Here is a 27,913-nt window from a genome sequence, read left to right as displayed (position 1 = left end):
GTTCAAACATCCACCCTTCTTTAAAGTGAACTTTATAACGCCAAGTCTAAAGAAAACTTGTACGAAATACACATTTCTAGCCCAAAGATTTTTATGTGAAAGGATGCAATAGAATACATAAAATATAGTGAGATCTCAACCATCATCGGCTTGAACTTTTCATTGAATTGCACTAACTACTTAGTTAATAACAAATTTTAAACGTACTTAAATATATGAGTAGCAACAACATAAGATTAAATAGCCCCAACACGGCCATTTATTGGCTCCTATTTTATCCTTGTAATAACAAAATAAAAAATTAAAAAAAGGGTTTAAATTAAACTTTTTTTTTCTTTTGATAAAGGGCCAGAAAGATTGGAATTATTACACGGCCCAGAAAGAGGAGGAGGAGGATGGTTGTGAATTGGGCTCGTGGGTGTAGCTGGCCCATTAGAGGTGTGGGCTGCAGTAGAAGGCTGCCCAAACGGTGTAGAATAAGTTTGCATATGGTGAATTATAGAAGGATGAAGCCCTTCATCTAAAAAATCATATGTGTGAGAAGAGGGTCTATGCAACTTTGAAAAGGGAAAAATCGATTCATCAAACACAACATGTCGGTTTATGAAAATCTTGTGAGAAGATAAATCATAACACTTGTAACCCCTATGATTAGATGGATACCCCAAGAAAACACAAGGTGTTGAACGAGGTTGAAGTTTATTAATAGTAGTGGATGGGAAAAGGGGATAACACAAGCAACCAAAAATTCGTAAATGAGAATAAGACGGCTTTCTTTGATAAAGAACCTCTAGAGGAGACTTAGACTCGAGTAATTTACTTGGAATTATATTATGAAGATAAGTAGCCATTTGTAACGCATGATGCCAAAAAGATGGAGGTAAAGAGGCATGTGTAAGAAGGGTGCGAATAATATTATTCAATGACCTTATTTTTCTCTCGGCCTTCCCATTTTGAGACGAGGTGTGAGGACATGATAGACGAAATGTCATACCATTAGACTCACACATAGCCCAAAAAGATCCGTTATCATATTCCTTCCCATTATCACATTGAAAAGTCTTAATAGGTCGTTCAAATTGGGTTTGAATTAATGCTTGAAATGCTAAGACTTTATCAAAAACATCCGATTTCTTAGCTAAAGGAAAAGTCCATAAAAATTTTGAGAAATCATCCAAAATAAGCATATAATAACGGTGACCCGATGTACTCAAAACGGGTGACGACCAAAGGTCACTATGAACAATATCAAAAGGCATAGTAGTATTAGAAGTAGAAGAAACAAAAGGCAATTTAATATGTTTTCCAAGTACACATGAATGACAAATATTAGAACTAGAGGATTGAGTACATTCAATGCTTTTATTGTTACTAAAAGTCTTTAAAATAGAAGGTCCTGGATGTCCCAGTCGAGCATGCCAAAAAGGAGAAGCTAACGCCGTAAAGGTTGATTGAGAAGAGCGAGAAAAATTGGTAGTGAGCGGATAAAGGTCCCCTTTGCTATCACATCTCATTATGGGCATCCCCGTCCGATAGTCCTTCACAGAAAAACCATAAGGGTCAAACTCAACAGACACAAAATTATCAGTGGTAAATCGACGAACAGAAATAAGATTTTTAATGAGTTTTGGGGTATGTAGGACATTAGAGAGAGACAACGGAGGATTAGGGGATGGCAAAGTAGTATTTCCACAACCACGGATTAGAATAGTATGACCATTACCAACAACAATACTATTAGTATGACCAGTTCTACGGATTGGAATAGCTTAAGCTTTTGGTTGAGTTGGTTCCTTGACATGGTATCAGAAGCTAATGTGACAAAAAGGTCACGGGTTCAAATCTCAACCACCCCTCATTCAAAGTGGAATATTGAGCACCATGTATGAGGAGAACATGTGTTGCATCCACACTTCTAGCCCAAAGGGCTCTCGTGTGAGGGGGCGTGTTAGAGTATATAACATATCCTGGGGCTTCAACCATCAGCTTAAGCTTTTGGTTGAGTTGGTTCCTTGACATAACCCAAAACCTATAAGAAAAAGACCGTTAAAAAATGTTATCACCTGGAGGTATTCCCAATTCAAATCCTCCCAGATCACCTTCTTTAAGCGTTGTTCCTCTTCATTATTCAAGTAACCAGCAACCTGAAAATCCCCACAAGTTAAAAGTAAAAAAATATAGATCATGTGTTAGCTTTACTCCGGAAAAGGTTCTTCAAACACAACATTTATGTTAAACCGAAACATGCTACAGCAAAAACAACAAACTTGTTTAGGCGTTAACACTGTGTTTAGTTAAAGAGAAATGATGAGCTTTGGAAGGATGGATTATCCCTTGTTTGGATAACGAAAAGACAGGGAAGGAATTTGAAGAAAAAATTGTTAAATTAGGCTGGACTTATTGTAAATGCCAGCATATTAACGGGGGGACACAAGTGCACACACTTCATAAGCCAAGGAGATATATACCATCCCAAAACCATATGGCAATGGGAAGAAGGTCTCTAATAGCTTATAAAGCGTGCACACCATTTTTAATTTATCGATGTGGGATAACTCATCCCAACAAAAATATGAGTAAATTTTCCTTCCATTTTCCGTTCCTTCCTTCTAAACAAACAAAGTGCACTCTCCCTTCTTACCCCTTTCCCTTCTTTTTGTTCTCCTTCGTATAAAGGGTATACAAAATAGTGCTAAAACAAGTACTACATATATCATATTGCTCGGGTCGTAAAAGTTGTCAAATTTAATAAACCGATACTAGTCACTTTGAAAAGGTGTTTAAGAAATTGCACATTAAATTGATCCAAAAAATATCTCATGGCTTCAGCCCTTATTTGATATTACAACAACTATTATTTAAAAAGGCACAAGGCGCATCGAGATGCAAAATGGTGTTCGGGTCTAAGCGCAAGATTCAAAATTTGGAAAATATTTAATTAGAAAAATAATTTTTTATGTTATATCTTGAGTTTGTGAAAAATACTTCGTTCTTGCCATATTAATTTATCACTGTGTCATCATATTCCGATGATAATTTTAGTTTAATTAATTTAATAGGGAATTTTAAGTTTTTTTTTTCCTCCCTCCCTTTGGTTTTTTTAATTTCATTTTTACATAATATTTATTTTTTCACTTATGTAGTTTTTTTCCTTTGACCTTAATCTTAAACTTATAGTTATGAATTCGTTTCTCAGTCAAATCTAATTTTATTTCTTTCTACATCATTTATTCTTCGTTCTACTTAGTTTGGTATGGTTTTTTGTTATTAAATTTTAAGTAGATTTTCTTTATTTTATTGCTTTTGTTTTTAATTCTTTATGTTATGCTCTTTAATTTATGTTTGATGTCTAAATTTATTATTTAATTATTTATTTTATCTTTTTTATTAATATCTATATACTGAGTAGTTTTATTTTCTATGGTAAGGAATTGATCTCAATTCAAGACATAAACTAATTTATTTTGAAGGTGTCAAAAAAAATTAGATAAGTAATTAATGTGTTAATTAACATATATACATAATATAAAAACAAATCCACATCTTAATTAGTTCATAAGGTTTGTCTTTTATTCCATTTATACACATCTTAAGTTACAATAATTGGGAAATTATCAAATTCTTCTCCTCTTTCTCTAATTTTAGACAATTTACATATGACTATATGAATAATAATAATAATAAATATTTTAGTTAAAACATAGGTAAACATAGGTAAACAATAATAATAAAACATAGGTAAACAATATCACAGAATAGTAAGGTACATAAAAATTTTGATTTTTATTAAAAAGACAAAGGGCTAGATAAAATACCTGAGCGACCACACGTAATGAAGAGATTGAAGACTATGATTAAGAACAAATCTTGGATGAAGATGCTACAAATAAAAAAATAAACAATGATTATATCATTCATTATATTTTTATATGTATTAGAAAACGTCCGATTAATAAGATATATTTTTTTCAAAAAGATATAAAATATACTCCCTCCTACCCAGCTTATGTGTCCCAGGCCATTTTCTTTTATGGTCAAGTCACTTTAATTATCCCATTTTTATTTTTGGTATGGATTTTTGAATTTTATGCCCTTAGTAAATTTATCCTATTTTCAATTATACTCCCCATTATCCATACTAATTTTCCTCCCTTACATTAAAAAACCCATAATATCACTCTTTTTCCTACCCTTAGAGTCCCACTTTTAACTCTCCTTAATATCCGTAAAAAGTCAAATGAGACTCTTAAAGTGAATAAGAGAGAGTAACTAACTAAATTTATATTATTATGGGTCAAATAAACCCTAAAATTAAAACTCTAATTACCCACTATTGTCCACTAACTATCACTTCTCTCTGTCACTACCTAAATTAACTATTCATTTATTCTATCGCTAACCCTACTTTTCCACTATCTAGGGATAAATCCTATAACCTTAAAAAAGACAGCTATATATACCCCACTTTCTGTCTAATCTTCATATCATCATCTCGGACTAATTTGAACTTTGAAAGGAATTTTGAGGAAATCACCTCTGGATTAGTCTTCCCTCGTAATTACAGGACATGAAGTTTATATGTTGGAAGAATCGTCTCATCTTATATTTCGGGCTATTATTATTATCATTTAACTCTTAAATCAGGTATCATATTATTTTCTCAATCACTTTTTATTATATTTCATGTTTTGGACTGAAATACAAATATTTTTTGATAATGAATAATTATTAGTTAGTTTTCTTTATTTAGATTTTTTTGAGTGCAATTGATTTTTGAAATTCTAAAATAATAAATAAAATTAAGGAAATTACCACCTCTATAAAAATCATTAGATTGCTTTTAGAAATTTAGAATTTACATGAAATACCAAAATTCAAATTATAGAATCACAAATACTAAATTTAAAATATAAAATCAATATTTGGAACAAAAATATTTTCTAATTTACATTTCAATTCTTGTAGATATTTGAGTAAATTTTGGTCGAAAACTTTTTCGTACAAATGTCTGTGCCTAACATTGTTGTTAAACCACCTACAAAGGCGGCGATCAATGTAAAAGACGTTGATAAATCCAAAAGTGTAATAACAATAAAAATGAGTTGACAAAGTTAAAATGGTGAGAACCATAAGTGAAAGAGGTTAAAGGATCAGATTTTTTCAAAACACAATTTTTTTATTCATATTTTTTTTTTAAATTTGTATGAGTGAACTTATTTAGCCTCTCAACGGATTGCTTCTCACAATAACATGGTCTCATAATAATTACAAATTTTTACTTAAAACCTTCTTTTGTAGATACGGCTCTCAAAAGCCCAACCCAAATCTAATTTATATTAATTTTTTTAAAAAAGAAAAAAATTGACGCGCGCGTATAAAGTGGAATGTGAAAAGTCATATAATATATTTGGAGTTATAACAACATTTATTTGGAGTTATAACATAATATATTTGGTGTTATACCAGCATATATTTGGGAGTTATAACATAATTTATTTGGGGTTATAACATAATATATTTGAAGTTATAAAAATATATATATTTGAGGTTATAACATAATATATATATATATATATATATATATATATATATATATATATATATATATATATATATATATATATATATATATATATATATATATATATATATATATATATATATGGGTTTTATAATAATAAATATTTGTGGTTATAACATAATATATTTGGGGTTATAACATTATATATTTAGAGTTGTAACAATATATATATTTAAAGTTATAATATAATATATATGGGGTTATAACAACATATATTTGAGATTATAACATAATATATTTGGTGTTATAAAAAATATTATACCGTCAAACACAGACCATTTTATACCCAACTAAATATATTATGTTATAACCCCAAATATATTATGTTATAACCACAAATATATGTTGTTATAACCCCATATATATTATGTTATAACCTCAAATATATATATTGTTATAACTTCAAATATGTTATGTTATAACCCCAGATAATTCCACTTCACATGCGTGCGTCAGTTTTTTTTAAAAAAAATTACTTAAATTAGATTTGGACTAGACTTTTAAGAGTCCTCTTTACAAAAAACGGTCTCTCAAGAGAGCACCTCTATAATAAAATTTATGAATTTTGACATAAATTGGGCTGTCGATTTACAATTTCAATTGTTGGGATGTTTCAGAAAAGGTTAAAATTGATTGAACATCGAATTCTAATTTAGAATTTAAATTTTTTCAAACAAGGGAGTTGGTTTAATTTAAAATTTACAAATTAAATATTAATTTCCAAACACACCAAGTGTTGAGTTGAGTATTAAACAAAGAGTAGCTTCTAATGCTCTCTCCATAAAGAATTTTTTACCTACAAAATATTTGTTAGACAAAATAAATCTTGATCATCCTAATTTTTGTGCTTTTTTTCAAAAGTTAGTGTAAATATAGGAGGATCACATTATTTATTACTAACTTTGTTTTAAAATTTTTAAATGAATATTAATTATAATTCCTATATGTTTTTGACTAATTCTATTTTAATGTTTATTTTAATGTTTATAGTTTTCACATTACATAAATTTTTCTATGAGATGATGTCACCATGAGACATGCCTCATAGTTAGGTTAAATAACTTAATAATAGAAACTTTTAGCTTATAGATTTCTTGTTTTGAGGTCATCCCACTGTGAAACAGTCTATACATGACAGAGTTTAAATTATTCTTAGAGTAATTATCAATATACACAAAGTTTTGAAGGATTGAACGAGTAAATATTTATTTAAAATACACAAATCAGATGAATCCAGACTCAAGTACAATAATTTGAAACTCCAAAAATTAACCTAACAATCAGATTAACAGAGCTCCAACAATACTCAGAAGCATAACAACTAAATCATTGTGCAAAGATGCGGTAACGATCATCGGTAACAGATACGATAATGTGGTAATGAAAATGATGTAGTTGCCGTACCGCGAAATATCGGCCTAAACACGAAATAACACTTACAGCAACTTAAGATACAATTTATTTACACCTTAACGATGTGAGTAATACCGATTCGATAAATTTGTAAATCTTTACAATACAATCGATACGATGCTGCCTTAATTTTGCAGTATGAAAGGAAGATTACATCAGTCAATAGATTACATGTTACAACCATGAACTAATATCAGATGGATCAATGTGATAAATAGCTGAGAAAGCTGAAAATCAAAGAGCAAGAAAGTATCTTCTTAGATGACACAAACCACAAAATGATAATCTAACAAGTCTAAACCAAACCATTCCACAAGGATTCAGCATGAACCTCATTCGATTTCAAAAGCGTTTCAATCTCTTTGGGTGGATTCATTCCCAATTTTACAGCACGATTCCATCGATCAAGTCTACTCATACCCATACAAGGTCCATACGCTGCGTTCATGTCGAATTGCCTCAACACCTCCTCATTCGGATCATAATCATCTGACAAGTAAAACATTGATTGGATGAATCGGAAAATATAAACCAGTGAATATTTTTCAAGAATTTTAAATATTAATATTAATATTATTTTCAATTATTTTTTACTAAGATTTAAACTAGTTATTAAAAGATGACATTGTGAATTTTTTTTATATTTTCATAACGTTTATGTTCAATACTCTGCTCATCGTCCATAAATGTTCGAAACGGCTTTGATTCAAATACACCATAATCTGCTCTGTAGTCATCACATTCCAAAACGGAAGAAAGACTCATCTTTTTGGTATAAATTCACCATTACAATGACTATCAAAGAAAATTTTAGTAAATTTCCAGAAAAATGTAATTTGTGGCCTGGAATTGCGGAAATTGGAATAATTTCTTCACAAAAATTTTTTGAATTAAGTAAATCCTTCGATCAAATTGTTAATCTTTCACAACAATCAAAAATCCTTAATCGTTTAGAAAAAGGTACTTCAATATCGTATTCCCTAATTATTAACTTAGAAACCCTAATTTTATGTTTCTTGAATTTGACACACAATTAGCCACCGCAAATTTTGAATAATAGGAATAAAAACAACTTTTCTATAAAATTTAAAATTTTCATTGAAAAATTTAATCACGGTCGATCAACACTCGTTATACGAAGAATATCGCAATATTTTAACAAATGAATTTTTTTTTATAGAATCAGAAAAACAGAAATAAGTAATGAAAATAAACGAACCTTGCAGATCAAAGGAGCCATGGTTAGAAACAAGAGCAGGAGATTGAGAAGGAGTAGTCGTCTTCTTTTTACCAGATTTCGTAGAAGGCTTAGAAATTTTAGAAGCATTCTTCTTTTTCTGCTGCTTGTAATATCCTTTCATGTCGACTCTTGGTGTCGCCATTTTTTGAAGATTTTCGTGGTTCAACCTCTCTGGAAGAACAAGAAAAAGAAAGATTATGAAATTTAAATTGTTCTAGTGTTTTTTGGCGGAGTAGGAGTATATGAAAGTAGTTCGGCCCATGTCAACATAAACTATGGGCCTCATCCTCTTTAATTTTGCTTATCTATTTATAGTTTATTGGTTTTTTTTTAAATAGTGACAAAATTTAAATGGGACTAATAGATAAATAGGAGGGATTATGTCTTATCTATTTGTAGTTTATTGGTTCTTTTATTTGATTTTCCTGTATTGCGGAAATTACAATGTAACTTTGTGAATGTATCATATAGCAACATTAAAAGGGACAAAGAGAATAAGAGGCTATTTGATCGTTTTTTAAAAATTGAAGTGAATTTAAGAGGTAGTAATGAGAACTCAGAGACTAGAGAATAAGACATTGAAAATAAATTTCTTATATTCTTATTTAGAAAATGATTAAAATAGATAAAAAATTGCATACATATTGATTATATTTATTCATTTGATCTAAATCGTTTCATTATTCTTTATTTTTTTAATAGAAAAAATATTTTACATATTAACTTATTTAAGTATCAAATGAGTTACCAAGTTTCCTCTCTAAGACTTTCTCTTCCTTGATCTCATTCCCTAACCTTTCTTAATTTGAATTCCCCAAACAAACTAAGAGCTTTTTATATTCCTACCCCAAAGTCTCAGTTTTGGACCCTTATTGGCGCGGCGGCAAAAAAAGCGGTCGCAGAGGTAAAAGTCGTGCTTATGAGGACTTTTATCAGAAGCTTGATACCAAAGGGGGGAGAAACATATTTTTAAGTTGGCAAGAAATAGGGCCAGGTGGAAGCAAGACTTAAGGCAATGAAATACATCAAAGAAGAGGAAGGACGAGTTCTCTTGAGACAGGAGGATATCAAAAACAAGATGGCGTAAGTTTTTCTCTCAACTGCTCAATAAGACTAGAGGGACAAAGGAGGAGGATAGACAAACTTTTAACGTCCAAAGTCCACAGGATTATGGGTCAATGAGTGATATTACCATAGAGGAAGTAGGAGAAGCTCTCAAAAAGATGGGGAGAACAAAGGCAGTTGGGCCAAATAATATTCAGATTGAGGTGTGGAGGGGTTTAGGGGAAGAGCGCATTCGTTGGCTGACTAACCTCTTTAATGTTATCTTGAAGACACATAAGATACCAGAAGAATGGAGGAATAGCACACTAATACGGCTGTTTAAAAACAAAGGCGATGCACAAGTATGCAGAAATTATAAAGGAATCAAACTTCTAAACCATATAATGAAATTGTAAGAGAGTAATAGAGAGGAGAATCAGATAAGAAACGGTGATTAAATAACCCTCATACCTAACTATGCAATCATATCCATGAAACATTATATATTTATCACCACTATCCACTGACCACCACTATTCACATAAATTTGGTGGAACATAGATAGTATACTTTATAAGCACTTAACAGACATTTACTTGTAGCTCTATAACGATCATTTTATAGTTGTCATCAATATGATAAATGGCTAGTACAAATGGGAGTAAAAGACGGTCTCTTTGAAAAACATATTAGATATATAAGCTAAATAGGCCATCTAACACAAATTAAAGAGAAAATAAAAATTTGGACATTTTGTTTTGAGGTTGTCTCTTTGAGAGACAGCCTCTCATAAGAGTAACTAGCTGACAAATATATCATTTTCACAATAAAGTTAGGACTTAAGACTTCTAGATAATGATTAATTAAAATATAAGATTCATTCATTGATCATTGACTTTGCAAACTACAAAATTATTACAAATTATATATTTCGTTACTAAAAAGAGTACTTATTAACATTATCTAGAAGTAATAACAAATTATATATTTGTGTTACATTCATTGATTATCGAACTGAATTAGTAAAATATTTAACTAATAAGTAATAACATCAATAAAAAGCAGTTTAAATCGGCAATACAATTAAAACTGTATATAACACAGAAACACCAAACAACAGTACCCATCAACGAGGCCCAGACAGAATTGAGTCTATAGGACGGACTGAAAAACTGCAAATTGCGTCCATTGGGGCGGCCTCATTGTACATGGTTAAATAGCTGAGATCACTCATGGCTTCCATGTTCGGAAGGTCTTGCAAAACTTTAACCACCATGGGCATTGTTGGCCTAATAAAATGAGGCTGCAGGCACCATATTGCAATCTTCCATCATTTTTATCATTTCTTCCTTGTTTTGCTGCATATCAGGATCATGCTCATCAATAAGATTGGTTAGTTGATCTAAATCCGCCTTTGCCTTCACCATGTTGGTAAGACAATCGCCTTCTGACAACCAACAATTTTTATGTCCACACACAATTTCCAGAACTACTCCAAAGCTGTAGACATCAACCTTAACAGAGATGGCGTGACCACTGATCAACTCGGGAGCCATGTATCCTGGCATCCCTCGTACAATGGTCATAACTTGGCTTTGATCTCGGTCTACCATTTTCGCTAAACCAAAGTCTGAAATCATGTTGAAATCTTTATCTAGGAGTATATTTTGAGGCTTGATATCGAAGTGGATCACATTCCACTTGCAATGCTCGTGTAGATATTGCAACACCATTGATAATGCATCGTCTGATGTTCCAGGTAAGTCTATGTGGTATGTTGGTTTCGAAGATCCACTTCTCTAGTGATCCGTTACACATGTATTCATAGACAAGAAGCCTGTTGAATCCATCATCGCAATATCCGATCAATCTCACAAGATTGAAGTGGTGAAGGCTGCCTATTGTATTCACCTCTGCTAGAAATTCCTTTCTCCCTTGGCCTGATGAGTTTAATTGTTTGACGGCAACTTTAGTTCCATCTTCCAATGTGCCTTCGAAAATAGTCCCAAACCCTCCTCGACCAAGCCTTGTTTTGAAGTCTTGAGTTGCAAACTTCAGCGATTCAAAAGAGAATCGACTCAGTGTCAACATTTATATCATCAGAAAAACCAACGTCTTTGCTACTTTTTCTCCTTCGTATCAACACAGAAAAACATACTCCGATGAAAATTATCAAAGCTACTAAGCTAACAGAAACATAGAGCACTAATTTTCTCTTGATTGAAACTCGAGTGTACGATGACATTGTAGTAAATTGCTTTGTGTTTTGTACTTTGATATAAGCATTAGTATTACAGTTCAAACTTACATTAGAAACATCCATCAAAGTGTATATTTCTGAAGGTAGAGTACAATTACCTGAGAAGGGATCATCATAGTAATGAAAGATGACAGCCTTGCACGAGCAACTACTCAAACACTCTCTTTTGCAGCTCTCAACATCTTTTCCGATCAAAAAGGGAGACGTATCGAAGTAGGTGACATTAACCAACTCTAAAAATGACTGGAGATTATCAGTATCCAGACAAGAAAGAGAGGTAAAACGGTTACAACCCAAGTTGGGTTTTAAGGCATCTTTTGGCTTAAAATATTCTATGCTATCATTGTTCCTCATTGGACAGTAACACTTACTGTCAGAAAAGCAAATCCCACAGTCTCCACAAGTTTCTTGTGTACACTTGCCATAAATACCATCCTCAAATAAATTCAAGACGAAAGTTGAATTACTCAAGTCTATAAAGATAAAGTTGCCCATCTGGTTCAATACGCATGTACGTTAATACAAATATATGCTGACGAAGTAAGTCAATAAAGGTTTGATTATCCAAAAAATAATATTCTTGTGGAGTTTTTAAATCAACATAAGCGTGAAGACCATCTGATTCAAAAGAAACAGTAAAGATTCCTGTACAAGAATTTGTACTTGATATGCTCGACTTCAATTTCTTCCCAATGTAATAATTATGATCCCAATCAGAAGAGAGTGCATATATTGTATCAGAGGGGTATAGTCAGATGACAACCAAATGCATTGAAGTCTTGCATTTGAAAGCTTCAAGCTTCCAAGCCAATCTAACTGCATGTACTTGACTGAATGGCCAGAGGTGTTAGTAGACCACACAAAACTTCCATCAGCATCTCTTAACACCAAATCTCCTTCCGAAGTAAGATTAAGAGTCGCGTTCTCTTAAACAGGATGATCTCTGTTGGCACACCAAGTTATTAGAGGGTAAGACCCTCTATCATTGGAAGTTTGTCTGTATGTGCAAAGTAATGATGAGGTAGATGACAATTGTTGTTCCACAAACCCAAATCCGAAGGAAACATTAGAATCAAAGGTGGTATCTCTGAACAAGATAGTTCTTGATTGAGAATATTCAAAAAAGGAATAGATCTCACCATCATCTAAATGCACTTTGTTTATCCATGATTGGGATACATTTTCAACAACAGAATATGTCTATGATAATACATATGAAATGAAGGAGCAAAATAAGTATAAGAACAACTTAAATGGAGTACCTGATTACATGCCTTTTCTTTCCAGCAGCATGTTAATTCTAAAATTTTATGGAAAAATGATGCTACTATTGTTTGCTTCAAATATATGCTCATTGAACATAATTTATCAAGTATCGAATGTGGGCATATCCATTGACTAGAAAGACTATGAATTTAAGGGTGTTTTTAAGGGTCGAGAAAAAGTGTGCTTTATGGAGGTTTGAGAGAAATGCATTGATGAGATGAAAAGATTAATCGAATGAGTCCAAAACAAGAGCGTAGAAAGTCAAGTCCATTTCTATGGTGGGGACGTGGGGCAAAGGGGATGCTGCTCACATAATTAAGGAGATTCAGAGTCTTTTAAGTCAAGGTAGACTAACTATTAACCAACTCTTGCAATTAATACATGGTGAGGTACTTCACTCTGGTTTCTTTCTATCTCAGAAAACAACTTATAAGAAATGTGAACAATAAGCATATATAGTGCTATTTAGAGGTGTTCATTCGGGTTATCGGTTGATTGGGTTAGGTGTTTTGAGTCGGTTAAAAATCGAGTTTGTGTCCATGTGAATTTTACCTAATTGTCAATCCATTTTTGAAATCGGCTTGAATCGGATTCGATTAGAAGATTGGGTATATATTGTGTTGTCGAGTCTATTTTGAACACCATTGATGCTATTCATTTGTAATTATAGAATCAGAAAAGAAGATCCATTTTACATTCTTACTGTAAGGTTCACTTTTTTGCTCTTATATTTGGTTCATATGTTAAGACTATGTGTCATGGATCAGGATCCCAGGTTCCGAGTCCTGATCCTGACTTTGACAAGCCGATCTCCAAATCTCCAAAAGTACATAGGCATTAAACGCACTGTTGAAATATAGTGACTCGAACAAGTCATTATATGGGATGAAGATTTGGGAAATGGATAACGCAGGTCGCCAGGCAGAAGGGTGTGCGCCGGCCCCGGAGTTTTACGCGGGGTGCAGAGCATTGCGATTTTCGCGGGAAGTTAGTTTTGGCACGTTTTTGGCCGGTTACTCTTAGTTTTTGACGGTTTCTTTTGTATTTTCTTAACCCTAATTTCTTTATATTATGAGGTATACTATATAAAGGCCCCATGTAATTAGAATTAGGGCATATGATGCAATGCAAAACACAAACTGAGGATATCTAAGAGAGAAAAAGCTTGGAGAGCCATTGTTGTGATTTCTCGTGTTCATCTTGTAATCTCCCGGTTTATAGTGAAAAGTTTATTCTCGGTGCCGGTAGATGTAGCTATCACGTTGATAGTGAACCACGTTAATTTCTCGGTGTGATCTTCTTTTTATTTGTTTGAATCTTTATTGCTTTCATTATTGTTTTCGATCTTTGCTTCCGCTGTCGCACAACAATTGGCATCAAGAGCTCAGGTTTAATCCTAGGAAGAGTTTTTGAAGGAAACAATGGTAAGAGATTCTACAATAAGGATTGAGAAATTTAATGGAAAGAATAGCTTTGGGCTATGGCAGATTAAGATGAAGGCGTTATTAAAGAGTTGCAGATTTGGCGTCCGTTGATCCCAAAGAGTGCGGCATCTACGTCGGGATCTGGAGACGGATGAACTGATGAACAGTTAGTAGTGATGGAAGAGAAGGCCCATTCTACCATCTTACTAAGTCTTGATGATCATATCATCACGGAGGATGTTGATCAGGAGACGGCCGCAGAATTATGGTTAAAATTGGAGTCACTATACATGACAAAATCTTTAACCAACAAATTGCTACTGAAATAGCGGTTGTTTAGCCTCAAGAAACAGTCAGGTACGCCATTAAGGGATCACCAGAAAATCTTAATTCTATTTTACTAGATTTGCGTAATTTAGAAGTTAAGATAGATGATGAGGATGCAGCGTTAATATTGCTTGTTTCTCTACCGAATAGTTATGAGAACTTTGTGAAGTCTTTTGTGGTTGGCAAAGACTAGTTGACCCTAGAAGAAGTGAACGCAGCACTTTATACTAGGGAGTTGCGTCAAAAGGCGACAGGTGATAATGAGAATTATGGCAGTGAGTTAGTTGTTAGGTCGGGTAGAAATTCTAGAAAGAAAAAGGAGTCTAACAATAGTAACGGTATGAGGTCGAATACTTGTAATAGAAGAGATGGATCTAGCAACACTAAGACCATAATATGTTATCACTGTCAGGATCCAGGACATTTTAGATCTAAATGTCCAGAATTAAAGAATAAATCTCAAGCCACAGTAGTCGAAAGTAAACAGAACAAGAGCTATGATTCGGAGGAAGATTTAGCATTGATTAGTTGTGTTGAGTCTAGTGATTTGGTTGATAGCTGGATTCTAGATTCTGGTAGTTTGTTCCATATAAGTCCTCGTCAGGATTGGTTTGATACTTATGAGTCTTGTTTTGAGGCTTCAGTTACGATTGCTAACGGTACTCCATGTGAAGTAGTAGGTACTGGTTCCATGAGACTTCAGACTAGTGATGGGAGAAGGGTTACTTTGATTAAGGTGAGGCATGTTCCTGCATTGGAGAAAAACTTGATATCGCTTGAGACCTTAGATGATTTGGGGCTCAAGGGTGAGTTTAGCAATGGGGAAGTGAGCGTCTTTAAGGGTTCGGATTTGATACTTAGGGGTGTCAAGGTGAAATCCTTGTATGTCTTTTAGGGTGTTACGCTGCTTAGTTCTGCTGTTAGTGCTTCTACTAGTTACCAGGATATGACGGTTTGGAATAGGCATTGTCATATGGGTGAAAGTAGAGGGCTGGAATTGTCCATTGAGAATCGTCTTACATGTGTCAAGGATGCCTACTTAAGGAAGACAAGCATTGGGTGTTTGGGTTTAAACGCGAGTGTGAGCTTAGCTTTGAAGTTCATGATCACTTGTATGGTAAGATGGTTAGTTGGCTACATTTGGTAGTTCGTTTTGTAGATTTGTTATGTCCTGTGTTTTAGGTATTGTGCGGCATCATACCTATGGGATAACACCATTGCAGAACGGTGTTACAGGAATAGCAAATTGGACCTTGTTAGGAAGAGTCTTATGCATGCTCTCTGGTACTTGGTTGTTGAATAGATACTGGATTAGTTTGTTCGATCGGGGTTTACACATGGGATTAGAGGTGACTAGTATGTGTGTGGATTGGCTCAGTAGGGTATCGTGTTATCTCATATTTGGAGTCTTGTTAGCACTTTGGTGTGTTGTTGTGTATTTTGCAGCAGCTAGTTATGGTGATAGTGGTACCGAGTTTGAGGTGGAGTATGAAGTTAACTCCTCATTCATTTCTGTTCGACCCCAGATTGATGGTGTTGATGCTACCCCAGGTATCTCTCTGACTGTGATTTCTGGTGCTATCTCTATCTCTGTGGATAGTTTAAAGGAGTCAGTACAGGGAACATTCCGCCGATCTAAAGGTTTTCAAGAAAAGCCTATATGTGTTATCGAGAAGTCTAATAGGTTGGTTGTGGGGAGTGTTGTTTTGGTTGCTATAAGTGTGGTAGGTTATGCATTGAACCTTGTGGGATTAGCAAGGTTGGTAGCCATTTTTGTGGAGTCACTTGGACCTCCAACTTATGAGCACGTAGTAGAATATAGTGAGCGGGCGCAGTGGCTTGCTATGACTTTACCTATGAGCAGAGTGTGGGAACTGTTGTATAGACTGGTAGTGTTACTTAGCTCAATCACATCACCTCATTTTGAGGCTAAGTCGGTCTACATGTCTAGAGTTATGGTTCGGTGGTTGAAGTATGTTGTGATGTGTACTTGTTTCACGCATGCCAGAAGTGTCATTTGCAGGTTTGTGACCCAACCTGGGTGGGGGCACTGGCAGGAGAGATTTGTTCTTTTTACGGTTTGCTTGGATCAGCTGTTGTGTTTCTTATGTACGGGAATGATGTTAAGTACTTTGTTACATCGATTGAACCTTGGGTTGTGTTCGCTGAGTTTGATTGTGTTATGATCTCGGTGATGGTTCTTTGTGATCAACCTTGGTTAGCTTTTGTGTACTATGATTGTTTGTTTAGCGATCAAGTACTTGATGCTAGTTGAGCGTTATGAGTTGTTATATTTGGAAACGAGTATGTGATGGGTCTTAGTTGAAGACTTATCGAAATGGGTCTTGGTTGGAGACTTGTCGGGATGTATGGCTTATGCTTGAGCTTTGCATCGGGTTTGGCTTGAGAATGGTTTTGCTTCACTATGGTTTGATGAGGTAGTGGTTGACTACGTGTTCTCGTCAAGGTGGAGATTGTTGAAATATAGTGACTCGAACAAGTCATTATATGGGATGTAGATTTGGGAAATGGATAACGCAGGTCGCCAGGCAAAAGGGTGTGCCAGGGCCGCGCAGTTTTACACAGGGCGTGGAGGTGCAGGCTGCGGAGTTTTACGCGGGGCGCGGAGCACTGCGATTTTCGCGAGAAGTTAGTTTTGGCACGTTTTTGGCCGGTTACTCTTAGTTTTTGACGGTTTCTTTTGTATTTTCTTAACCCTAATTTCTTTTTATTATGAGGTATACTATATAAAAGCCCCATGTAATTAGAATTAGAGCATATGATGCAATGCAAAACACAAAGTGAGGATATCTAAGAGAGAAAAAGCTTTAAGAGCCATTGTTGTGGTTTCTCGTGTTCATCTTGTAATCTCCCGATTTATAGTGAAAAGTTTATTCTCGGTGCCGGTAGATGTAGCTATCACGTTGATAGTGAACCACATTAATTTCTCGGTGTGATCTTCTTTTTGTTTGTTTGAATCTTTATTGCTTTCATTATTGTTTTCGATCTTTGCTTCCGCTGTCGCACAACACGCACGGTAGTAGTGAACAATAGTATCCATCCCCTTCTGTGAAAGGATCAAAAAGGTGTGGGATATCAAAAAAGACTGGTAAACTGATGCGGATAGCCCTTACACATACCTAACAATAAACTGATAAACATTATATGTACCTTCATATAAGTACAAAGTGTACATGAGTTAATAAGTCATTTGTTATAGAACAATATAATCTGAAACAAAAAAAATTACAAAGTTTGGTCCCATTGAGAATAATAATTTTTAGAGTAAAATTGCCATAGTGTGGTTGCTTATTCAGAAGCGAAAAATTTTGTAACACAAAGCAATCAATATTTAAAAGTCTAAGAAACTAACTGAGAAACTGATAATCATATGAAAGCTTGCCTTTTTCCAAAAAATTCTTCCATTGAATGGAACGAACTCTAGCTAGGTCCTTCGGATAACTGTTAGACAAAGACCCATAAAGTGCACACCCCACAAATGGCCCAACTGTAGCAGAAGATCTAAGTCTTAGTCGTAGTTACTGATCAACGTACCCTCAACTATTATGTAGTGTCAAGACCAGCCTGACAAGGTACCAATTCCTTTCGACACCACTGAGGTAATCCCAACCATTTCGAAACATAAAACCATTTTGAAAGTCAACCCATTTTGAAACAAACCAACTCATAGTGCTTGATTCATACTTATTCATTATTTAACACCAACAATATTAAACCTTCAACAACTATTTTTACAAATCCAATAGTTATATAACAAATCCTATCAATACATAATTTAAATTAAGCTCATTAAAAATTTATTTGGTTGCATGTACCTTGAAATTGGAGGACATAAAAAGAAGCTGTGGAGGTGAATGAAAAAGGCGGCTCTAGGGCGCCTCGCCACTGGTGTTCAAGTGGTATGGTGATAGGTGTTGGCGCCACTAATTGGCATAGGCGGCGGGTACGCGGCACATAGGGCAAGCTTGGAATTGGCGGGTGGTACTGCTGGCCGTGGTTGCAGACCATGGTAGACGTCGACAAACGGATTGGAATTTGGGGTTCTTTACTTTTTCCGCGTGATGATGAGAGTAATTGTTAACTTAGAAAAGTTAGTATTTAACTATAAATGACTCAAAAAATTGTTTTTTTCCTTTTCCAATTATTATTATTATTGTTAGTACTATTACTACTTTTGTACTGAAAATTTACCCTAAAATATTTAAAGAATATTATTTTATTTATTTTTCAACTTAAACTTCAATATATTTAATACTATATTAGCTTTATTTTAATTTTTGGTTATTTACTCTTACTTATAGCTTTATAAATATATAAAATATGACTTCCCTAAAATAATTCAAACCAATAAATATTTATTCAATTTAATTTAGATACCAAGTAAAATCTTTAAAATAATAACATAACTTCATACGTTAATATTATTAATTTTAATAATCTTAACTTAAAACAATAATTGAGAAGTTTAAAATCACTAACTATTATATAAGGAATATAAACAATAAGCATATACAATGCTATTAAGAGGTGTTCATTCAGATTATCAAATTGATTTCAAATCGATTAAAAATAGTCTTTTGTCTATGTAAATTTTACATAATCATTAGTCCATTTTTGAAATTAGGTCAATTATAAGGTTAGATTAATATCAAATCGTCAACAATTTTTTAAGGTATAAAATCGTGAACTTCGAAGTGCACATGAGTTAACAAGTCATTTGCTATAGAAAATAATAATCTGAAACTTAAAAAATTATAGATTTTGGTCCCCTTTAGAATAATAATTTTTGGAGTCAAATTTCCATAATCATCATCATCGTCATCCCACTCATAGAAAAACTATTGACAGGATCTAGGGAGAGAAAGACGGCGGCAACTCATACCCATAAAGGAGAGCGCGACCAAAAGAGTCCCCCGGCTCGAGACGATAAAGAGACGAAACTATACGGGAAAGATAACTTAAATGTCTGTAAATAAATAAATAAATAAGTACAACCAACTACAAAAAAGAAAACAAAAGCTAATAATAATAGAAACGAGATAAGTAAGAGGGTAAGAACACAAAAGGTAAACTAAGAGGACACCAGTAGTCTAAAACATGGATATAGCACCTCCAACTAACCCTATCCCTAGTCAGGCTCTCAGAGAGGTTTAACTCATGCAAGTCAACTCTTATTTGCTCATCCCAAGTTCTCCTGGGTCTTCCTCGACTCCTCTTACCCTCTACTATAGTGTTTTCTACCTTCCTCACAGGGGTGTCAAAAGTCTTTCTCTGCACATATCCAAACCACCTCAATCTATTTTCGCGCATTTTTTCAAAAATAGGGGCTACCCCTAGTTTGTCCCTAAACTTTTGGTTCCTAATTCGATCCATTAATATGTGCCCACACATCCACCTCAGCATACGCATTTCTGTAACTTTCATCTTATGTTTAAAAATCTTCTTTACAGGCTAACATTCGGTCCCATATAACAGAGCAAGTCTGATTGCTACCCAGTAGAATTTTCCTTTTAGCTTGCTTGGGAATTTCCTATCACAGAGCCAACCTGTATGTATACGATGATTTACATCTCCGTCAATCTCCCCATCCCTTTGAATAATCGATCTCAAATACTTGTACTTGGTCGTACTTTTAACAACTGCTTCATCAATGGACACCTCTGGTTCACCTACCGGTGATGTCCCACTAAAGTCACAGCGCAAATACTCGGTCTTCGTACGACTAATGTGCAACCCTTTTACTTCTAAAGCTTCCCTCCACTCATCCAATTTATTACTAACCTCCTCTTTAGTTTCTGCTACCGGCACTATGTCGTCAGCGAATAGCATATACCACGGTACCGTCTTCCAAATAGATTTAGAAATATTTTCCATAATGACAGTAAAAATAAAAGGGCTTAGAGTCGATCCCTGATGTAGTCCAACTTTAACCGGAAAAGGCTTTGTTATCCCCACCGGTGTCTAAATGTTAGTCGAAACTCTGTCATACATATCCCGTATAGCCTCAATGTACACTGAAGAGATACCTCTAGCCTTGAGGCTATCCCAGATGACACGTCGTGGTATGCTATCATACCCTTTCTCCAAGTCAATGAACACCCTATGCAGATCCTTCTTTCGCTCCCTATATTTCTCCATCAGTCTCCTTAAAACATGAATTACCTCAATGGTTGACCTTCCTGACATAAAACCGAATTGGTTCAATCTAATCATCGTTTCCTGTCTAATTCTCCTCTTTATCACTCTTTCCCACAATTTCATTGTGTGGCTTAGAAGTTTGATACCTCTATAATTCTCGCATACCTACACATCGCCTTTGTTTTTAAACAGAGGTATTAGTGTGCTACTCCTCCATTCTTCTGGCATCTTATGTGTTCTCAAAATAATATTAAAGAGGTTAGTCAGCCAACGAATGCCCTTTTCTCCTAAACCCCTCCACACTTCGATCGGGATGTTATCTGGCCTGACTGCCTTTGTTCTCCCCATCTTTTTAAGAGCTTCTCCTACTTCTTCTGTGATAATATCACTCGTTGACCCGTATTCCAGTGATCTTTGGACGTCAGAAATTTGATTATCCACCTCCTTTGGCCCCCTAGACTCATTGAGTAGCTGAGAAAAATACTGGAGCCATCTGGTTTTGATGTCCTCTTGTCTCAGAAGAACTCGTCATCCCTCATCCTTGATGTATTTCACTGCCAACTTAAAAATTTGTTTCTCCCCCTCTTTGGTATCAAGCTTCCGATACAAGTCCTCATAACCACGATTTTTTTGCCTCCGTTACCTCTTTCTTTGCCACCCGCTTTGCTTCTTTATAGCTCACTCTCTTTTCTATCCTATCATCTTCCGTGCATGCCATAAGTTCCTTAAATCTCTTGTTTTTATTCTTTATCTTCTTTTCCACCTTATCGTTCCACCATTACGACTCTTTAAACACTTTTGGTTTACCCGACGACACCCCCAAGGTCTCTTTTGCCACTTTTCTAATAGTTTTTACCATGTTCGTCCACATTTCATTCGCATCCTCTGACTGACTTGGGAAGCCCGAAAAACTTATCTTGCTTGACAGGGTTGTGACCATATCCCCTTTGAGTCTCCCCCACATGATCTTTCCCCTAGACTCGACCTTCTTCTCTACGATTTTCTTCTTCATCCTGAAAACCAGTACTAAAAGCCTGTGTTGGGTGGACATCTTTGTACCCAACACCACCTTACAATCCAAGCATGAGGCCCGATCTCCTTTGCGAACTAAGAAATAGTCAACTTGGATTGTGTGCCCGCCGCTCTTATTTGTGGTCAAATGCTTATCTTTCTTTCTAAAGATCGAGTTTGCTATAACCAATCTTTTGCTAGCGCAAACTCCAGCAAATTCTCCCCACTCTCATTCCTTACCCCCAAACCAAGCCCTCCATGTACCGAGTTATAATTGTCTGCATCTCTGCCTATATGTCCGTTAAAGTCTCCTCATAAGAATACTTTCTCATCTTCCTAGATAGCTCTCATGAGGTCTCCTAGGTTATCCCAGAACTCGCATTTCACCTGCTCATCAAGCCCAACTTGGGGCCCGTACGCATTAATAATGGATATAATCTCTTCCCCCACTACTATCCTAACTAGCATAATCATGTCATTACACCTCCTTACTTCAACCAGTAGCTTAGGATATCATTAGACACTAAGATGCCGACCCCGTTACGTCTGCCGTCCAAACCTGCATACCACAACTTATATCCCTTTATACCTTTTGCTTTTTGCCCCTTGCACCTAGTCTCTAGAACACATGCTATATGAATCTTGTATTTAGAAAGCTCATTCGTCAGCTCCAACGATTTGGCTTCTAGGGTACCTATGTTCTAAGTTCCCACTCTTAGTTCTAGATCCTGCTTATATTGTCCCCCTGACCCAGACCTGACCTCAGCCATAAATGCTTCCTAACACTATATTCTGGTACCACAAACTAGGGTAAAAGGTTACAATCAGATCACTAACAGAAATCAACACAAAATTAACAAATGGATAAAAACATACAAAATTGAAGTGAAACCCAATATTTTTTCTCTGAAATTGATTTACCCAGAAAAGAACAAAACTTACCCAACAAAAATCCTCAACTAAATTAATAATACGGTGAAAAATACAATAATTTTTGCTTTGTAACATGAAAAACATACGAAAGATGCATAGTGTGGTTGCTTATTCAGAAGCGAAAGTTTTAGTAACACATGTCAATTAATATTCAAAAGTCTAAGAAACTGATTATAATCATATCAAAGCCTGCCTTCTTCCAAAAAAAATTTCTTCCATTGAATACCTTCGAATTCAATCCTGCAGTTCCTCATTCCACGGTAGACCCATCAGGTGCATCGATATTCTTTGTACCATTTTACTTTTTCCCGACCGGAATACTCTCGGGTGTCATGTCACCGAGATTGAGAAGAAGGTCGTCGGAGCTCAACATCACCTTATTTGATGAATTAGAGACAGTGTGAGCAATCTCCCTGGCAGCTTCAATTCTCCTCAAAGTAATAAAAGCTGGGTTGTTGGCAATAGCTTGACCAATGAGTTGAGCACTCTTGGCTTCTCCCTGGCAACCAAATCATATAGATATATGAGCGTATTAATCTCTGAAGATTGGGATCAGAATCTTTATCTCTAACGGCCCGTTTGGTGGTAATAAGAATAATTTGTAGTGTAAATTTACATGATACGTACTATGACATTCTCATGATAAAAAAAACGTTGATTACAAATTATTGGTTTTTCACAATTTTCCATTACCACATTTTCAAATGGTGATGCACTGAAATGAATTTTGTAAAACAAATGAGATCATTGAAGGAGAACAAAGACAACAAATAAATTTATCAATAGATATTATTACCAAAACTACATTAACTTTCCATTACCATTTCCACAATTTAATACCGACTACCAAACGGATCGTAAGTACATAGGCAATCATAAAGTTCATTGGTGTGACGCATCCAACACAAATATTCAGATTATAAGTACCCTTTATAAAGGTAGAATAAGATGATGAATAATTTGGCTAAAAAGCTTGAAATAACTATATCAAGAGCGAGTCATCTAATTACTGCTGCCAACGGACAAGAATAAATGCAGAAAACACAAATGGTGAGTTGAAGTTACAGGCACATTCCGGGACTTTCCTATGACCTTCCATCAGAAAACATATACAAGATAGATAAATTGAAGAAATGGGCACATTTCAGGACTTTTCTATGATCTCCATTAGACGATATAGAAGGTTAAACTACTTCATAACTCTCGTGATTGATGCGTGAATATCGAAAATTCTTAATCTCCATGTAAACTAAACAATTTGTACCACATAGTCTGTTTTCTCACCTGTGCTCTGATGATGGCACTTTTCTTGTCTTGCTCAGCTTTTTCGACGATAAACTTGGCTCTTTCAGCTTCCTGTGCCGCCACTTGTTTAGCTTCAATTGCAGCAGTGAACTCCCTACCAAAAGTAAGGTTTGTGATGGACACATCATCCAGAGCAATGTTAAAGTGTGCAGCCCTTTCTGTCATTACCTTCCTTATTTCCCTACTGACAGCCTGACAAATAATAATTCAATCAATCAATATCCGAATTATTTAGAGAAAATCTAGAGTGCTTATGAGTTATGAGAGCCCTTCAAAGCCGCATAACTTAAATTCTACTATACAATACAAAAAGCCTCCCCCTTCCCCTTCTTGCTAGATGCGCATTCAATAGTTTCATGATTTACGCATCAAATCATGAGCAAAAAATGAAGGATTTACCTCACGCTGAGTAAGGAGTTGACTAGCATTGTATTGAGCAACCACAGCTTTCAGAGTTTCGTGGACAATAGATGGCAACACTCTTTCATTATAATTTTCACCAAGAGTTCGGTAAATAGTAGGCAATGTATCTGGTACAGGACGAGTAAGCACCCGAAGACTCATCCTCACCTGAAACACATAATCAGGTGGTTAACAAAAAAAAATTCCTGATCCTCCCACCAGAATACTACATGAACTAATTTTCTTTCAAGCTCCATCCACATTGTTGACAAGAGCTGCCCATAGTTTAAATAAAGTGATGGATGGACATTATAAACACGAAAGTGAGAAGGAACCTTGTTTGCCAGTTGGATGAAACAAGCTATACATCGCTTGTGATAACCATTTAAGCTAACATTCCACCATGGTAAGCAGGAAACAGAGGGTATCAAGCACCAACTATTAAAACAAAGATTTATCTCTTCCTTGAGCTAGAATTTGAGTAGAACCCATAATATTATGGTAAGTCACACGAGAAAAAAAATCATAACAAAGCCTAGTTATAATTATTGAAAAATATAGCTTAAATACTACACATAGTTGCTCAATGGGCATGAATACGCACATAATTAGGTACTGGCCAAAAATATGCAATAAAGATCGGATTTGAACAAAAATTGTCTCAAACATTATACCAGAGATGTTGTACAGAAGCACAGAGTACAATATGAATAACTAAAGAAACAACTAACCATTTGGAGATCCCGACTTCCAGAGGAACTTTCAATCAGATGAGGACGTGCGCGTACATCATAGATGATCGCCCTCTCAAACCATGGAATTATCAAGTGAGTTCCTTCTGGATAAACCTGTGGAACAGAGATTTCATTGAATGCATCAAAATGATGAAGTTTAACTTTTCTATGAAATAGAGATTATAATGAACTTAAATGAAATTTAACAAATCAATTGTCTTTATATATGTTGTGATGATGCAATCAAGATTCAAGGGTCATTCAGAAACAACCTTTTTGTTAAAAGGGGATAGTTGCATAATTCTGAAACCCCTAACCACTTGTTTTAAGTAACGACATTCTATTTGTTGTAGCACCAAAAAGATGAAGAATAGCAGCATAAACAAGAGTATACAAGAAATAACAATATGATGAGAATCCAGTCATCCACTTATACTATTATAGTATATGTTCAGAAATTCAAGTATTCACACAAATACATAGGTGAGAGAAACAACACAACAGATGGGTTCTCTATATTAAATCAAACACAGATGCAAAACAAGAGCACTAAAAATATTCCGCACAAACCCGGGAAAGAATTTGGAGAAGACGTATGAGAACAAGCCAAAAGGCACACAAAACCCAAAAAATGCTTTCATCAAAGTTTTAACAGTAAGGCACGAGAATGAAAATCTAGGCGAACTACTTTTTCGACAAGACAAATTTTCAAATTCCTTCGATATTTATGATCATTGATGACCAGATTCTACCACAAGAAATCCACAATAATATTACTCTTCATGTACCTTCAGTAATATATACTATATAAGCTCCAATAGCATTTGGTATTCGGTAACACAGAACCTTCGGCAACCAGGAGCAATTTTTTTATCCACAAATTCGAAACATGTATACCAGCAACCCTTAATGTTGTTCTAAATGAGAATAATTTACGGTAGCCGCATGTCAATATGAGTATATGACTATGTAATAAGTACCAGAATCAAGCATGAATGATTTTATAATTACAACAAAGACACGTATAAAGGAACATTTGACAGAATCAATCCTCAAAGCAACATTCTTTATATAATATAAATAATAAATGATACTATTTTTAACAAAAGCAGTCATTAATGGAAGGTTTACCTGATTCTTAATGCCTTGCAAACGATTAAATACAATTGCTCGATGACCACCTTCTACATTGTAAATACTCTCACTCAAACCATACAGTCCAAGAGCACCAAAAATTCCAAACTTAACTAAAGCAGATGCCGCCCCACCACTCGGCACTTTTGGAACCTTGACGTTATTGAAATTCATTGTTCAACCAACTGGAAAACATTCACAATTCAAAACCCCAGAAAATTAAAACTATAAATTAAAAATCTTCTATTTACCACAAAAGCTCAAACATCATTATCATCATCATCATCCTACCCAGTATATTCCGCTCACAGAAAACTAAGGCCGGGGTCTGGGGAGGAAAAGACGGCGGCAACTCATACCCATAAAAGAGAGCGCGGCCAAAGGAGTCCCCCGGCTCGAGGAAGATAAAGAGACGTGATTACACGTGATAGATACCTTAAAGGCCTATAAAAATTAAAAGTAGAACCACTACAAAGGAAAACAAAGAACTGATAGAAAGGAAACGATAAAGGCAAGAGGTTTAGGACACTAAAAGGTTAATTAAGAGGACATCAGTAATCTAAGATATGGATATGGCGTCTCCAACTGCTCCTATCCCTAGTCGTTCCGGAAAGAGGTTTAACTCGTGCAAGTCAACTCTAATTTGTTCACCCCAGGTTCTCCTGGGTCTTCCTCGACTCCTCTTACCCTCTACTGTAATGCTTTCTACCCTCCTCACAAGGGTGTCGAAAGTCTTTCTCTACACATGACCAAACCACCTCAATCTATTTTCGCGCATTTTTCCAGATTTCCGGATATAGGGGCTACTCTTAGTTTGTCCCTCTAAACTCTTGGTTTCTAATTCAATCCATCAATATATGCCAACAAAGGCTCAAACACAACAAAAAAACCAACAATTAACAACCCTACACAACCTTGCCCTTGTGATTCGCTATTTCTGTTTAACAGTTTCACACTTGCATAGCTCTAAAAATGGAGGAAAACATTGAATTTGAAGCATAAAAACCAAAAAAAAAAACACAAACTTTTTGCATCAATTAATATTCATATAATCGATTTACCTAATCAATTGACCTTAAAAAAAATAAATAAAATAAAAATAGAATAAAAAATAAATAAATAAAAAATAAAAAAAAAACCCAAGTAACATAAGACCCAAAAATTAAGCTTCATCCTAAACACCCAAATTATAACTGTAAAACAACAAAACCCAGATACTGAAAACCTTAATTCTCGAAAAAACATTGAGCGGCTAAAATTGAAAAGCCCTACGCGAACTACCCTAAATTTTTCAACCATGAATTTTCCAGAAAGAAAATGACGAACAAGTATATAATGTAAACAAAAACAAACACGAATCAAAGCATAAGAACAATGTCAAAATCCAAAATCAATAAACATAAAGGAGAAATGAGAGAGAGATTACCTAATTGCGCTAGAGAAAAGTGAGAAGTGGGCGACTTAGGTGCTGCTGAGGTTTAGGGTTTTAGATGGGAGGTCAGAGGTTAGGGCGTGACGGATAGGAAACAGAAAAATTGTGTAACTAAATATATTTTTCTAGAGTATTCTTTTGTAACAAGACATGTATTTTTATCTATTTATTTATTTATTAATTTTTTTTTGAATTGGGTTTTGGGTGGATTGCAATAAATATTACTTTTCCAATTAAATTATCGGTTT

At 34.8% G+C, this 27,913-nt stretch overlaps 3 protein-coding genes across 3 annotated transcripts; all 3 read right to left on the bottom strand.

Annotated features, from left to right (window-relative positions):
• Positions 1-6,944: 6,944 nt before the first annotated feature.
• On the bottom strand, positions 6,945-8,480 carry LOC130797064 (uncharacterized). Its single transcript, XM_057659546.1, has 2 exons — positions 8,214-8,480; positions 6,945-7,483 (listed from the first exon to the last, which is right to left on the bottom strand). The coding sequence occupies exons 1-2, from the start codon at positions 8,374-8,376 to the stop codon at positions 7,290-7,292; spliced, it is 357 nt and encodes a 118-aa protein (XP_057515529.1). The 5' UTR covers positions 8,377-8,480; the 3' UTR covers positions 6,945-7,289.
• A 1,461-nt stretch (positions 8,481-9,941) lies between these two features.
• On the bottom strand, positions 9,942-18,671 carry LOC130797063 (uncharacterized). Its single transcript, XM_057659545.1, has 2 exons — positions 18,392-18,671; positions 9,942-12,535 (listed from the first exon to the last, which is right to left on the bottom strand). The coding sequence occupies exon 2, from the start codon at positions 12,031-12,033 to the stop codon at positions 11,341-11,343; it is 693 nt and encodes a 230-aa protein (XP_057515528.1). The 5' UTR covers positions 12,034-12,535; positions 18,392-18,671; the 3' UTR covers positions 9,942-11,340.
• Positions 18,672-22,663: 3,992 nt separating this feature from the next.
• Positions 22,664-27,802, bottom strand: LOC130797062 (prohibitin-1, mitochondrial-like). The gene is made up of 6 exons (XM_057659544.1): positions 27,660-27,802; positions 26,231-26,418; positions 25,097-25,213; positions 24,363-24,533; positions 23,943-24,155; positions 22,664-23,157 (listed from the first exon to the last, which is right to left on the bottom strand). The coding sequence occupies exons 2-6, from the start codon at positions 26,405-26,407 to the stop codon at positions 22,957-22,959; spliced, it is 879 nt and encodes a 292-aa protein (XP_057515527.1). The 5' UTR covers positions 26,408-26,418; positions 27,660-27,802; the 3' UTR covers positions 22,664-22,956.
• Between the last annotated feature and the right edge of the window lie 111 nt (positions 27,803-27,913).

Source organism: Amaranthus tricolor, chromosome 12 (assembly GCF_026212465.1).
Source record: "Amaranthus tricolor cultivar Red isolate AtriRed21 chromosome 12, ASM2621246v1, whole genome shotgun sequence".
In the NCBI taxonomy this organism is placed as follows: domain Eukaryota; kingdom Viridiplantae; phylum Streptophyta; class Magnoliopsida; order Caryophyllales; family Amaranthaceae; genus Amaranthus; species Amaranthus tricolor.
The sequence above is the reverse complement of the archived record's forward strand: the minus strand, read 5'-3'. Positions and strand labels throughout refer to the sequence as shown.